The sequence below is a fragment of the Carlito syrichta genome, unplaced genomic scaffold (assembly GCF_000164805.1).
Source record: "Carlito syrichta isolate Samal-C Ts95f unplaced genomic scaffold, Tarsius_syrichta-2.0.1 Scaffold308142, whole genome shotgun sequence".
In the NCBI taxonomy this organism is placed as follows: Eukaryota; Metazoa; Chordata; class Mammalia; order Primates; family Tarsiidae; genus Carlito; species Carlito syrichta.
Window position 1 is genome coordinate 741,156 of NW_007252238.1, and position 14,565 is coordinate 755,720.

The 14,565-nt window shown below is 39.5% G+C and overlaps 1 protein-coding gene across 3 annotated transcripts in view; it reads left to right on the forward strand.

Annotated features, from left to right (window-relative positions):
* ARHGAP10 (Rho GTPase activating protein 10) overlaps positions 1 to 14,565 on the forward strand; it is a 345,093-nt gene that overhangs the window by 217,541 nt on the left and 112,987 nt on the right. For all 3 annotated transcript variants that reach the window (XM_008065053.2, XM_008065054.2, XM_008065055.2), the window contains exon 16: positions 8,841 to 8,899. In XM_008065053.2, the coding sequence (XP_008063244.1) occupies positions 8,841 to 8,899 (59 nt within the window). The remainder of the gene's footprint in view (positions 1 to 8,840; positions 8,900 to 14,565) is intronic.

Here is a 14,565-nt window from a genome sequence, read left to right on the forward strand (position 1 = left end):
CAACTCAAAAAAAAAAAAAAAGGTGATTTTACATTTGCTTTAAATTCTGCAGGATTTAGACAATGTCCACATTTCACTTGATTAAGAAGTTTTAAAGTTTCTTTTCATTTGTATAGTCCCTTCCTTCCACCACCATCACTGGCATTTATTTGTGGATGAAACTAGGTCTCTTTTTATGATATCATCATGATGTCATTTGGCATGTCTCTAGCCATCATATTTTCTGTAAATGAATAATTTTCAAATAGGCTTTGTAAAATTCAGGTTAGGCTTTATTTAGTTTATTTCAAGAGTATGTCATAGTGATGTTATATTTTTTCTGTCGTATCCCATCAGGTGACCTGTTCCACTGGTTATCCCTCTTTTTAACAATATTTACATTTATCAGTAGGTGGTAGATGTGTATGACCTACTTTTGAGTAATTTATATATTTTAAGCCACTGTTTGAGAATTTTTTTATTATTTTATTTTTATTTTTTTTGAGTCAGAGTCTCACTTTGTCACTCAGGCTGGAGTGCAGTGGCATGATCACAGCTCACTGCAGCCTCAACTTCCTGGGCTCAGGATCCTTCCTTCGTAGGCTCCCAACTACAGGTGCGCACCACCACGTTCAGCTAATTTTTTGAGTTTTTGTTGAGATGAAGTCTTACTATGTTGCTCAGTCTGGTCTCAAACTCCTGGACTCATGTAATCCTCTTGCCTTGGCCTCCCTAAATGCTGGGATTACAGGCGTGAGTCATTGTACTTGACCCTGCTTTAAATTTTTTCCTGAAACTATTGAGTACATTGTTGCTCCTAGTCTGTAAAGAGTTAACCTTAAGACTTAATCTTTGTACTTATATCTAGACTACCACTGACGGTGACTAACTGCAGTTGAGATGAGGATTATAGTAAAATGAATCTCATTAGTCCCTGCTCTAGGATTAAAATGTAAGCTCCCTGAGATGGGCATCTTATATGTCTTTTTTTTTTTTGAATACCACTCTGTCTCCCAGGCTGGAGTACAGTGGCACGCTTGTGGCCACTGCAGCCTTGATCTGCTGGGCTCAGGCAATCCTTCTGCCTCAACCTTCCAAGTAGCTGGAACAACAGACGCACTCCCAACTAGTTTTTGTGATTTATTGTAGAGACGGGGTCTCATCAAGTTGCCCAGGCTGGTCTCGAACGCCCAGGCTCAGGCAATCCTTTCGCCTCTGCCTCCCAAAGTGCTAGGATTACAGGCTGTGCCACGATGCCCAGGCATCTTATATGTCTTGATCATTAGAGTATCTCTAGCAATGGATGCTGTGCCTATCACTGAAATACTAGAGCAGTGGTTCTCAACTGGGGATGGTTCCCTGCTTCCCGCCCTCCCCCCCCGCACTCCCCAGGGGATATTTGGCTATATCTAAAGACATTTTTTTGGTTGTCCTCATTGCTGGAGGGGAGTACTCCTGGCATCTGATGGGTAGAGGCCCGGGACAGGCTGCTAAATGTCCTATAGTGCATAGGACAGCTCCCCTTCCCCTAAATAATTATTTGACTCAAAATGTCAGCAATGTGGAAAAAGCCCATATTAGATGGATGAAGGAAAGAATGGATAAGAGATATAAAAATATAATGGATTGCATGTGTTAACTTGGGTAGCAGAGGTGCTGCCACTGTAGGGAGTAGCTTTCAATCCACTTCGCTGCTTGGTAAACTCCTACCTAGTACAAGTAAAGAGATTGGCCAATTTGACTCAGTTATTGGTGGGAAACTAAGGGTGAAAATCCCACTCTTTGGCGGTAAATAATTGTGTGCTTTTCCCCCTGCTCTCCATGGTTCTTTTATTTTTCGGTGTGGGAGGAATTAGTTTAATAAACTAATGGCTCTTTTTACGTAGTACACACAATTTCTTTTTGGATCTTGATACCCTCTGAAGCTAGTTCCTTACTGCCCTGGTCTTCTGTTGCTTTCTGTGTGTTTTTCTTTCACTATGTTGCTTCATCCTATGGAATTCCACTTTTTAAGCAAACATTGCCTCCAGAACGACTTTATGAGATGCTATTATTATATAACTTCGCTCCTAACAAAATACACATTCTGCTTGAATGTGATAAAGTGATTATCATAAGATGGCAGATGCCTTGGGAGATTTGAAAGTTGGGTTGCTGTTCTTTTCCCCTTTATTATTTTTAGCAACTGAAAAAATGCCATCATGAGGATTGAATTGACACTTTCTTTTGGGTGACGCACTAAAAATGGGGGGGAAAAAATCCTCAGAGTTTTTATCCACCTCCATTTTGGCAGCGTGGTTGTGGCCCAAGCAAGTGTATTTATTTCCTCATGAGAGATAGCATGCTGTGATGGTCAAGAGCAGGAAGGCGGGAGCCAGCCTGCCTGCCAGGACTGGTGCCCCAGCCCTGTCACTCGTGGCACCATGGCGTGAAGCTGAATATAGCTTTTCTCGCCCAAAAAAGCTCTTGCCCTTGAATTCTTCTCACTGCAAATAACCCAGCCAGCTTATTGGATGGGAGGTTGGAGGTGGAAGGAGAGAAAGAGCCAAAGTCCCAAAGCACCAAACTAAAACAAGCAGCAGATCCTCCAGGGTTCTGGAGAGGGAAGAAGACATGCCGAAACCGTCGTGTGGTCTTTTTCTTCTATTGACTTGAGGCAAAAAAAAAAAAAAAAATGTTTTTAACCTCCAATGTTTTAGGGCTGAATATCAGCTCTCTGAATGATATCTTGTCTAGGCAGACCATCGTTCTGATTTCCAGCAATGTGTTCATGACAACAGTTTCCATTGGGAGGGGACACATAAGCTGTTTTTTGATGTTTCTAGTAAAATGACTTTACCTGGAGGAAGCTTCTTTGAAGCCTGGCAATTGGAAGGGGACTTTTTGGGAAGGAAATGCCAGCTTAGGTAAATATTATGATTTTTGTCCCCCGACAGATTCCAACGGGTGGCAAAGAGAGGTGGCTCAAAGCATACTGGGTGGGAGGCTGAGAGATGCAGTGACTCAGTAGAAACATTTTGTGTGGGGAACTTGTCATTTTTATTACCGCTTCCCTTACGTGAACAATATTTATTTTTTAGGCTACATTGACTAGCTAGAAATATGGCAATGATAGAAGTAACTTGTAGAAGATATTTAGACACACATTCATTTTTATTGGAAAAGAAATGCTGTTGATGGTTCTCCTAAGTGTTCTCATCTTTCCTCCTCAGAACCTGCTAACTTTCCTTCTCTGCCAGATTACCATTTTTCTTCTTGGTTACATTTTGCATGTCCTTACTTGGAAACAAAAACCCAGACGTTTACCTCTGTTTGGCTCTTCTTTCTCCTTAAGAATGCTATGATGTAATTGGTTTTTTTTTTTTTAAGACAGTATCTCACTCTTTTGTCCAGGCTGAAATGTAGTGATGTGATGCTGGCTAACTGCCGCCTCAACTTCCTCCCACCTCAGCCTCTCGAGTAGCTGGGACTACAGGTGCTCTCCCTGGCTAATTTTTTTTGTAGAGTCAAGGTCTCGTTATGTTACCCAGGCTGGTCTTGAACTCTGAGGCTCAAGCATTTCTCTCACCTTGGTCTCCCAAAGTGCTGGGATTACAGGTGTGAGCCCCTGCGCTGGGCCCTGTAATTGATCCCCCCCCTTTTTTTCCTTTAAATTGGAATGTAGGTGAAACAGGGGAGAAAGAGAGGAAATAAAAAAGCAGTTTTGTTTTCCACTCATGCATTAAGTTTTAGTTTATCTGCAGTTGTCATATTGTAGCATCATAAATTAGATTGTAAGGAACATATGTACCTGTAAATATATTTTGGCATTTTTTTCCCCCACAGCTTTATCAAAGTGTAATTGACATATTATAAGATGAACATAGTTATTGTATACATTTGGATGAGTTTGATCTATTCACCTGTGAAACCATCACCGTAATCAGGATAGTGAATCTATCCATCACCCCCAAAACTTTCCTCCTTCTCTTTAATATCCCTCCTTTGCCTCCCTCCCCTCTCACGGGTCTCATCCGTAGGTAGCCATTGATCTACTTTCTGTCATTATGCACTAATTTGCATTTCCTGTGATTTTATATAAATGGGATCATACTGTGTATGCTTCTTTTTTCTTTCAATCTGGATTCTTTCACTTAACATAATTCATTTGAGACTTACCTATTTTGTAGCATATATCAGTAGTTAACTCCTTCTTACTGCTAACCAGTGGTCCATTGTATGGATATGCCACAATTTAAAAAAATATATTCATCTGTTTATGGAGATTTGGGTTATTTGTAGCTTTTGGCTATTGTGCACAAGGCTACTAAAAAATTTGCGTACAAACCTTTGGATGATCATAGTTTTTCATTTCTCTTGGATAAGTTCCAGGAGTGAAATATCTGGACCCTGGGGTAGGTGTATGCTTGATTTTTTTGGGAAATTGGCAGACTTTTTTCCATAGTTAATGTACTTCTTTATGTTCCCACTGACACTGTATAAGAGTCTTACTTCCTTTACATCTGCCAACTCTTGAGATGCTCAGTCTTTTTAATTGTAGTCGTTCTAATAGATGTATGGTAGTATCTTATTACGCTTTTTAATTTTCACCTCCCTAATGACTAGTAATGTTGAATATTTTTTCATGTGCTTATTTGTCATCTCTATGTATTATTGGGTAAATGGTCCATATCTTTGGCCCAATTTTTTTTTTTTTATTTGAGTTGGAGTCTCACTCTGTCACCCAGACTGGAGTGCAATGGCCGCTCCTGGCCACCGCAGCCTCGACCTGCTGGGCTCCGGCGATCCTTCCGCCTCAGCCTTCCAAGTAGCTGGAACTACAGGCGTGCACTACCACGCCCGGCTAATTTTTGATTTATTGTAGAGATGAGGTCTCGCCAAGTTGCCCAGGCAGGTCTCGAACCCGCGGGCTCAGGCAATCCACTCAACTCAGCCTCCCAAAGGCGCGAGATTACAGGCTGAACCACCGAGCCCGGCTTTGGCCCAATTTTTAAAAACTTAAGATTGTCATATTATTGTGTTTTGAAAGTTTAGGATATATGTATATAAGTATACGCACACACACATATGCATATATATGAATATATGTATATTTTGGTTTGGATATAAGTTCTTTCTCAGATATATGCTTTGCCGATGTTTTCATTGGTTCGTGACTTGTCTTTTCATTCTTATTCTCTCTTTCTCTTTTTTTTTTTTGAGTTGGAGTCTCACCCTGTCGCCCAGGCTGGTGTGCAATGGCACACTCATGGCCACCCCAGTGTCAGCCTGCTGGGCTCTGCAAACCTTCCGCCTCAGCCTTCCAAGTAGCTGGTACTACAGGTGCTTGCTACCATGCCTGGATAATTTTTAAAATTTTTTATTTTTTATTTTAGAGATGAGGTCTCGCCAAGTTGCCTGAGCTGGTCTTGAACCCACGAGCTCTGGCATTCCACTTACCTCAGCCTTCCAAATTGCTGGGATTACAGCCTGAGCCACTGAGCCCAACCCTTATTGTGTTTCAAAGAGAAATTTTAATTTTGATTTAGTCCAGTTTATCAGTTTTTCTTTTTATTTCTTTTGGTGCTGTACCAGGAAGTTTTCACTTAAACCTGGGTCACGGAAGTTTGTTTCTTTTCTTTTCTTTTCGAGTTGGAGTTCCACTCTGTCACCCAGGCTGGGAGTGCAGTGACTTGTTCATGGTTATCCCAGAGTCAACCCACTGGGCTCAGGCGATCCTTCTGCCTCAGCCTTCCAAGTAGCCGGAACTACAGGCATGCTACCACACCCGGTTAATTTTTTGATTTATTGTAGCGATGAGGTCTCGCCCAGTTGCCCAGGCTGTTCTCGAATCCGTGGATCCAGACAATCCCCTTACCTCGCCTTCCAAAAGTGTTGGGATTGCAGCCACTGTGCCCAACCAAAGGTTTTCTTTTATAATTTCTTCTAGAAGTTTTATAATTTTCAGTTTTACCCTTAGATCTGTGATCCATTTTGAGTAAATTTTTATAAAAGGTATGAGATTCATGTTCATTTTTGTGTATGCAGTTGTTCTGCAGTTTGTGGAAAAGACTGTTTTTTCTCCTAAATGTTCTATTGAGATGATCATACAGTGTTTCTTTTTTTAGTTTGTTAGTATGGTGAATTACATTAAAAAATTATTAAGTTAGTACCATATTCTTGTGATAAACCCAACTTGGTCATGATTTATTATTCTTTTATTTATCTTGTTTCATTTGATTTACTAGTATTTTATTTAGAATAGTTGCCTGTATGTTCATAGGTGATACTGGCCTATAGTTTTCTTGTAACATCTTTAAATTTTGGTATTAGGGTAATTCTTACTTCACAGAATGAGTTAAAATTATTTCTTCTATTTTCTGAAAGAATTTGTATAGAATTGTTATTTTTTTCCCTTAATTATTTAGTAAAATTCATTTGCAAAGTCATTTGGGCCCACCATTTTCTTACCAGCAAGATTGTTTACTACAAATTCAGTTTCTCTGACAGATAAAGGACTACTCAACTTACCTATTTTTAAAATTTTCTTTTGCACAAGAAGTTTCAAAGAGAAATGTATTTCTTCTTGAATGAGCTTTGGTAGTTTGTGTCTTTCAAGGCATTTGTTCATTTCATCTAAACTGATGAGTTTATGGACATAAAATTGTTCACTCTTATTTTTAATATCAGAACTTGCAGTGATTTTGCAGTTGCCATTCTCATTCCTGACATTGGTCATTTGTGTTTTCTTTTCTATTTCTCATAATACGACTAGATCTATCAGTTTTATTGATCATCTCCAAGAACCAACTTTGAATTAATTTATTTTCTCTATTTTTTACTTTTTCATTTCATTGATTTATGCACCGATCTTTATTATTTCTGCTTTTCTGCTTACATTGGACTTAATTTACTCTTTCTTTCCCTAGCTTTTTAAGGTTAAAGAGAAGTCTTTGGTTTACGACCTTTCTTCTTATCTAATATAGCTGTTAGTGGAATAAAATTCCCTCTGAGGAGTGCTTAACCAATATCCCTCAAATCCTGACATACGCTTTTATTTCATTCAGTTCAAAATACTTCATAATTTCCCTCTCTTTGGGGTTTTCCAGATATCTTTCTTTTACTGATTTTTAATGTAATCAAAAAACATACTCTGTGTGACTTGAACCTTTTAAATTTATTGAGGTTTGTTTCATGGCCCAGAATATGGTTTATCTTGGAAGGCAAATAGTCCATGAGAACTGGGAATGTGTGTTCTGTTGCTTTTGGGTGGAGTATCACTTAGACTGTATGATTAGGTGAAGTTGGTTGATAGTTTTGTCCAAATCTTCCATATCCTAACTGATTTTTCATCTACTTTTTCTGTTAGTTGCTGAGATAGAAAAGTATTTAAATCTCTGGTTTTTGTTATTTCTCCCTGCAGTTCTGTCACTTTTTTGTCTCATGTATTTTGGAACTCTGTTATTAGATTTGGTATTGTTTTGGCTTCTTGATGAATTGACCCTTTTACCAGTATGTTTGTCCATCCTTCCTTCCCTTCCTTCCTTCCTTCCTTCCTTCCTTCCTTCCTTCCTTCCTTCCTTCCTTCCTTCCTTCCTTCTTTCCTTCCTTCCTTCTTTAAAGATGTGAGGTACAATTCAGGGTTAGGTATATAAATGTTCTTCTTTATCCCTGGCAATATTCTTGACTTTTGCATGTATTAGAAAAAATTTTTTTGCCTGCATCTTTGATTTTTTGGGTAACATTTGAAGAGGAATTTCTCAGTTATTAGATTTCAATCTTTTAAAAAATTCTTAATATTTTGCCTGATTGCCCTCCAGAAAGGCTGTGCAGATTGATTCTTGTCTAGGTGTTCTTTAAGTTTTTACAAAGTTAGGTGATCTGGTCTTCAAAATATAAGTTAGGGCTGGGAGCGGTGACTCAAGCCTGTAATCCCAGCATTTTGGGAGGCTGAGGTAAGAGTATTGCCTGAGCCCAGAGGTTTAAGACCAGCCTGGGCAACTTGGTGAGACCTCATCTCTACAATATATCAAAAACTTAGCCGGGCATGGTAGCATGCGCCTGTAGTTCCGGCTACTTGGAAGACTGAGGCAGAAGGATCGTCTGAACCCAGTGGGTTGATGCTGAGGTGGCCGTGAGCGTGCCACTGCACTCCAGTCTGGGCAACAGAGTGAGACTCTGACTCAAAATAAAATAAAATAAAATAAAATCTTGGTTGCAAGGCTGACTGAACCACAGCATTCTGTTGATTACATGATAAAATTTGTTACCATCCATGTAACTCTTTGTAGAACATGAAAATGATGTGTACATTTTTAAAGTCATCAATTTTATTTCATATGTCTTATTTTATAGGCATAAAGATAAAACATTCTTATATTTATAATAGAGATATTTAAGAGGAGGATTTTATTTCTTTATCTTTGTTTAATCTTTCCTATGTATTTTTGGTGGCACCTTCAATTAATATCTTAGAGGTGATTTTTCAACATTATGTGCTTATGTTTGGTTAGATGGAATGTTTGACTTGAAGTGCATTAACATGTGTAAGGAAGTTTTATATGTAAAAGGAGCTGTTTTTAAAGGTGCTTTCCAAGATGAGATATGAAAGACTGTATGACTAGATCTGATAGGGACTTGTAGCTGCTTAAGCTTTGATAGTGCCTGGTGCAGACAGCAGTTAAGAAAGTGATCCATCTGACTGATGTTTTGGTTTTTTTTGACATGTAAAGGTATTCCCTAGGGAAGTTCCGCATATTAATTAAGAAATGTTATTAATTAAGAAATGTACAACATGTTTAACATTGTTGTATTAAAAAACCTCAGAGAGAGATGACCTGTTTGGCTTCCTTTGGTAATTCTAAGCTGTCCTTTTCACACAGGAGTCTTCCAGAACCCCTTATGACCTATGAGTTACATGGAGATTTCATTGTTCCAGCCAGTAAGTATTATGTAAAGGTACATAGAAACAGTTTTGTGGTTGATGATGAGTATAAAATAAAAATTTCCATGTGAAAATTTTAACTTACTATTATTGAAATAGAAATTACTTTAGAAAATGTTTGATTTATTTTTATTTTGAGGCTGGATCTCACTCTGTTGCCCAGGCTGAAGTGCAGTGACACAGTCATGACTATGGCTGACCATAGCCTCGGCTCATGCAGTGCTTCTGCCTCAGCCTCTTGAGTAGCTGAAACTACGGTGTGTACCACCATCACGACTGGCTAATTTTTCAGTTTTTTTTTTTTTTGTAGAGACAAGGTCTTGCTATGTTTCCCAGGCTGATCTTAAAGTCCTGGGCTCAAGCAATCCTCTTGCCTTGGCCACCTAAAATGCTGGAATTACAGGTGTGAGCCACTGTGTCCAGCAGAAGTTGTTTGATTTTTTTCCTCCACTCTTTTAGAAGGTGAATAAAAGGGACAATATATTCTTTCATTCAATCATAAACCTCACTTATTACCTAAAGTGTGCTCAGCACTGATAGGCTGGTTATATAGAGCCAGGATAGGATTCCTGCCCCTATGAACAAATTCTGTAGCAAGTATTGGGGTATATTTACTTCTCATTATAGCATAAAATATTTAATAGGGACATGAACAAAATGCTAAGGGAACCACATAAGTATTTAACTTGCAGAAGGTTGGGGAGATTAACAGATTTGGAAAGATTAGTAGGTTGGAGTTGGCTTCACATAGAAAGATATTTATATGTAAATTACAGACAGAAGGAATATTGTGAGATAATGCCAGAAGCCCAAACACTATTTGATAGAGAGTGAATTATATGTGATCAAATGTTAAATGGAAAAGGCCTATCGTTGGTAGAATTTTGTGATTAAATTTTGTGTGCTTCATAATCATTTGAGGTTTTCTTGTTTTCTTGCTATTATCCTATAGCACACTTTTTATGTTCAACACATGCTGTTTAATCATCATAGTCTTCTGTAGTACACGGGTGTTAGGTATTTAATAGTTAAGGAAATGAAGGTTGAGACATGTTAAGTAACTTGCCAGATTATAGGGAACCTTATTTAAAATTCAACACCCCGGTTCCACAGGCGAAACCCTGCAGTATTGGCTTTCACAGGTGCACTGAGAGTAGCTGTGATTGTATTTTCATTTCCTTTTATTTTCTCCTCTTGGATACATTCCATAGTTTAATCTGTTGAAAAACTGAGAGCATTCCCTTTGGGATCGATGTTACTGCCGCCTGAACATTGCTTTAACTGTTACCTTCTTGTGAGGTCTCTGCTCCAGCCAGCGTAAAAGTTCCTAGTAGGTTGGAGAAGGAAGCGGCATGCAGGCCCAATTAGAGTATACCTATAAAGCAGGGCTTTGGAAAAGGCAAAAATAGGGTTCTATTCACTTTTGTTTTCACATGGAAGAGGATTTTTTTTTTTAAAGAGATAATTTGTGTGATCAAGAGGATGGGGGAAACTTTTCTTGGCAAAGACTCAAACAAATGCTTAGTTGTTTTGTTTTCTTCCCTGTGGCATTTTTGGCAAACTGGGGAAAGAGAAATTAAACTTAGTTGGAGGACAGTTGTTTCATGTTGTTTGCCTCAGAGACTAGAAAAAAGCAGAAGAGTGCCAGTTTTAATCTAGAATCCTTTGAGAGTTGGAGAAGATAAAGTGATTATGGAATGAGGTTTTACATGACCACAAGTTAGTGTCTTTGGGGTTGTTATGCCCCATAACTGAAGGCACTGTGCTTGAAATTTTAACATCAGTGTATCTTACCAGGTGAAGAAGTTCCTAAGAACTTACTTCTTAAGAGATGATACAGTCCATAGGGTTAGGAAATGAGTTTAAAGAATTTGTTGAAGGTATCCTTCAACAGTGTGATGAAAAGGCTTGTAGACAAGTCAAAGGGTCCTCACTTGTTGAGTCAGTATCTTGTGATTTGCTTCCTGACTTTGTGGGATGCTGTAACAGTCTTCACAGTGATTTGAATAACAGGACTAACTGAAAGAAAATTCTGTTTCTACTGTAATTCTTGGCATGGATGGACACCTAAGTGCAGTTGTGGCTGGAATGGGATCTGTGCTAACCTTATTTGATGAGGAAAAGTACATGTGTTTAATGGGTGTATTTTAGGGGCCAAAATTTGCAATGTAGACTCTCATTTTTTCTTGTAGTCTCTTGTGAGGACCTGTCTCTGTGCTCATTGCCTCTCTCAGGAAAGGGTAGGGGAATGGATCCTCATCTTTGCCTATGCCTTTTTGGGTATTGAATAAAACAATTACAAAAATCAGGTGGCCACAATTAGTCTCCCCTGTGAATGTTGTTGGAGACTTGGGATTGTGGTGAATCTATCATTTTCCATTAGCAGTAACACGGTTTACCTTGTTTTGCTGAAGTGTCTGTTAGCTGAGCTGACTGCTAAAATTACTAAGCATCACCAGTCTTTGTTACCGCCTCTCATACCAGCCTGGAAACTAATTTTTGATTCTTCTCAGTCATGTGTGGTGGTTTCCATCTGTTCTGTGGTGATGAGATTGTCTCTTCTACCTTCCCTGCTGAGAGTTCTGAAGGTTTCTTCTGGGTCCTTTCATTTTCTCTAATCAGTTTCTTTCCTGTAGTCTTCTGGGAGAACCTCTGTGTTAATTTCTGGAGTTCATGATACAAATATGAATTTTATTTATATTTTGTCAAAATCTTTTTGTTCCTTGTTAGGAAAAAAAATGAACTTTTAGTGACTTACTGTTCAAAGTTGAATGCATTGGGAAAAAATTTTTTTTTGTTTGAGGCCAGGTGTGGTGGCCTGTAACCTCAGCACTTTGGGAGGCTGAGTCAGGTTACTTGCGTGCAGCCATTTGAGACCAGCCTATGCAACATAGAGAGACCCCATCTCTACCAAAAAAGGAAAAAAAAAAAAAAGATGAATTGAGCATGGTGGTGCATTCCTGTTTTCCCAGCTACTTGGGAGGCTGAGGCAGAAGGATCACCTGAGCCCAGGAGGTCGTGACTGTGGTGAGCCATGATCATGTCACTGCACTCTAACCTGGGTGACAAAGTAAAACTCCAACTCAGAAAATTTTTTTTTCTTCTTTGAGAAATGAAGAGTTAACTGAATTCTCTGTTAGCTGAATTCCAAACTAAACTTGCTAAAAGAAACCAGAGATCATCCAACTTCTGAGAAACTATAATGGGTGTTTGGTATAGCAATTCATAAGATGAAAATGCAGTTACTTGCTCTATGCAGGATGCAAAAGGTGGTGTCCATCACAGGAAGTCCATCACCTGGATGCATTCTGCATGATGTCTGTTAACTTTGAGAATCCTGTAGGGCATGGTCTGTGTGTCAGACTTTTGGGCCCAGAGTCTTTGATAATAGTGGACGCATGGCTCAGGGTTAGACTCATGGTAAATTTAATAGGAGAATGACAATGAATGCCTGTTCCTGCCTCCTATAAGAAATCCCTTCACTGTCACTCAAACCTGAACACTTGTGTTGCTATGTTCAGTCTATTTTCTTTTGTAGTCAAGTTACTTAGGAAGCAAAATCCTAACCACAAAGGTCTTTTGTCATTTTTCATGAGACACATGATTATTATGGGATCCAGCACAAGGGTGTTTGCCTCACCAGAATGTACTATGATTTTTGGTAAACCTGCATTGGAAGCAGGACAAAATCATGTGGTTTTCAGTGGAGAAAAGCTCAGAAACTTGGGAATGAAAGGAACTGAATACTTTGTGGCACCTGTCTTTCTTTGCTGGATGTGTTCATCTCACGGTGAGGGGACTGCCACCAAACAGCGGCAGCACTTGGTGTCTGTTGACTGAAGCCCTTTGTCCCTTGGGAAGTGCTTGGATGGTTATGGCTAATGCCTTTCTAAAATTACAGCGCTGCTGACTTTTGACATTTAAATATTGAAATGATTTAACATTGATCTGCTTGCCTTTCTCTGTATGGGATCATGTCTTTTTCGGTATCCATTACCTGGTACAGCAAGATAAGCAGATGGATGTTACAGTGTGGTAGATGCTGCTCTGCAGTTTCACAATGAAAATGTTTCTTATGCTACAGTAAACTCCTAATTCCTTGGCATATTTCAGAAATTTGATGCTGTGATTAATTTAATAACCTAGTTGTTTCTTTTTCTTTTTTTAAAAGTTAGGTCTTTTATTCTCTGTCAATGATTATAAATTAAAATGTAATAAAATGCAGATAGCTTAAGTAACAAAGTATCTTAGAAAACTTTCTGAGTCTGGGCTTAGTGGCTCATACCTGTAATCCTAGCACTTTGGGAGACTGAAGTGGGAGGATCTCTTGAGCCCAGGAGTTCGAGACCAGCCTGGGCAACATAGCAAGACCAAGTTTATACAAAAAAAAAAAAAATTAGCTGGGCATAATGTCTCATTCTTGTTGTCCCAGCTACTCTGGAGGCTGAGGCAGAAGGCCTGAGCCCAGGAGATCGAGGCTGTGGTGAGCTGTGATGGTTTCAGCCTAGGAAACAGAGTGAGACTCCAACTAAAAAAAAAAAAAAGAAAAAGAAAACTTTTTGTGACTGCCTTAAAGGTATTATGTTGTAGCTACATAGAAATGCCTGCTCAAGCTGGGCTCGGTGGCTCAGCCTGTAATCCCACGCCTTTGGGAGGCTAAGGTGAGTGGATTGCCTGATCCCGTGGGTTCGAGACCCGCCTGGGCAGCGAGACCTCATCTCTACAAAAAATCAGCCAGGCGTGGTAGCGCATGCCTGTAATTCCGGCTACTTGGAAGGCTGAGGCGGAATGATTGCCGGAGCCCAGCAGACGAGGCTGCGGTGGCCGGGAACGGCCACTACACTCCAGTCTGGGTGACCAAGTGAGACTCCAACTAAAAAAATAAAATAAAATAAAAAGAAATGCCTGCTCAGAGAAGGCTCTGATTACTGCTAGGGGAAGAGTGGGTGTATACCTCATTAACAAAGGTACCTGCATAATGAACATGTGTATATCTAACCCTGAATTGTACCCGTCTTCAAAATAAAAAAACAAGTAAAATAGAAAAAGAAAAGTGGTTTTATTTGAAAAGACCTAGTGAAAAAAAAATTTTTTTTTTGTAAGAAGAGGAAGTAAGCAAACTTGGAAAAAAATGTATGTGTGGTGTCTTACTCTGTTGCCCTGGCTGGAGTGCAGTGGCACTATCATGGCTCACTATAGCCTCTACCTCCTAGGCACAGGAGATACTTCCTCCTTAGCCTCCCGAGTAGCTGGGACTACAGGTGCACGCCACCACACCTGGCTCTTTAAAAACATTTTTTTTTTTTTTTGGTGGTGACAAGTTCTCTCTATGTGCCTAGGTTGGTTTTGAACTCCTGGCCTCAAGCAATCCTTCCATCTTGTCCTCCCCAAGTCCAGGGATTACAGGCATGAAACCTGGCTTGATTTCTTGCTTTGTGAATGAGTATTCTAGGATCCTACTTTTTATTCCCTCTCCAGCAGCCCATGCTGTAACTGCCTCATTTTAGTAAAAAGGGCCTCTCAATTGATAAACTTAGTGGTGTCCAGGACCCCTTTTCCTGGTCTTCCCACTCTTTGACGTCTCCTTAACTCGATACCACTGACAATGCCCAGCCTTTGCAGGTGTCCTTCACTTGCCTTCTTGATGACATTGAACCTCCCTG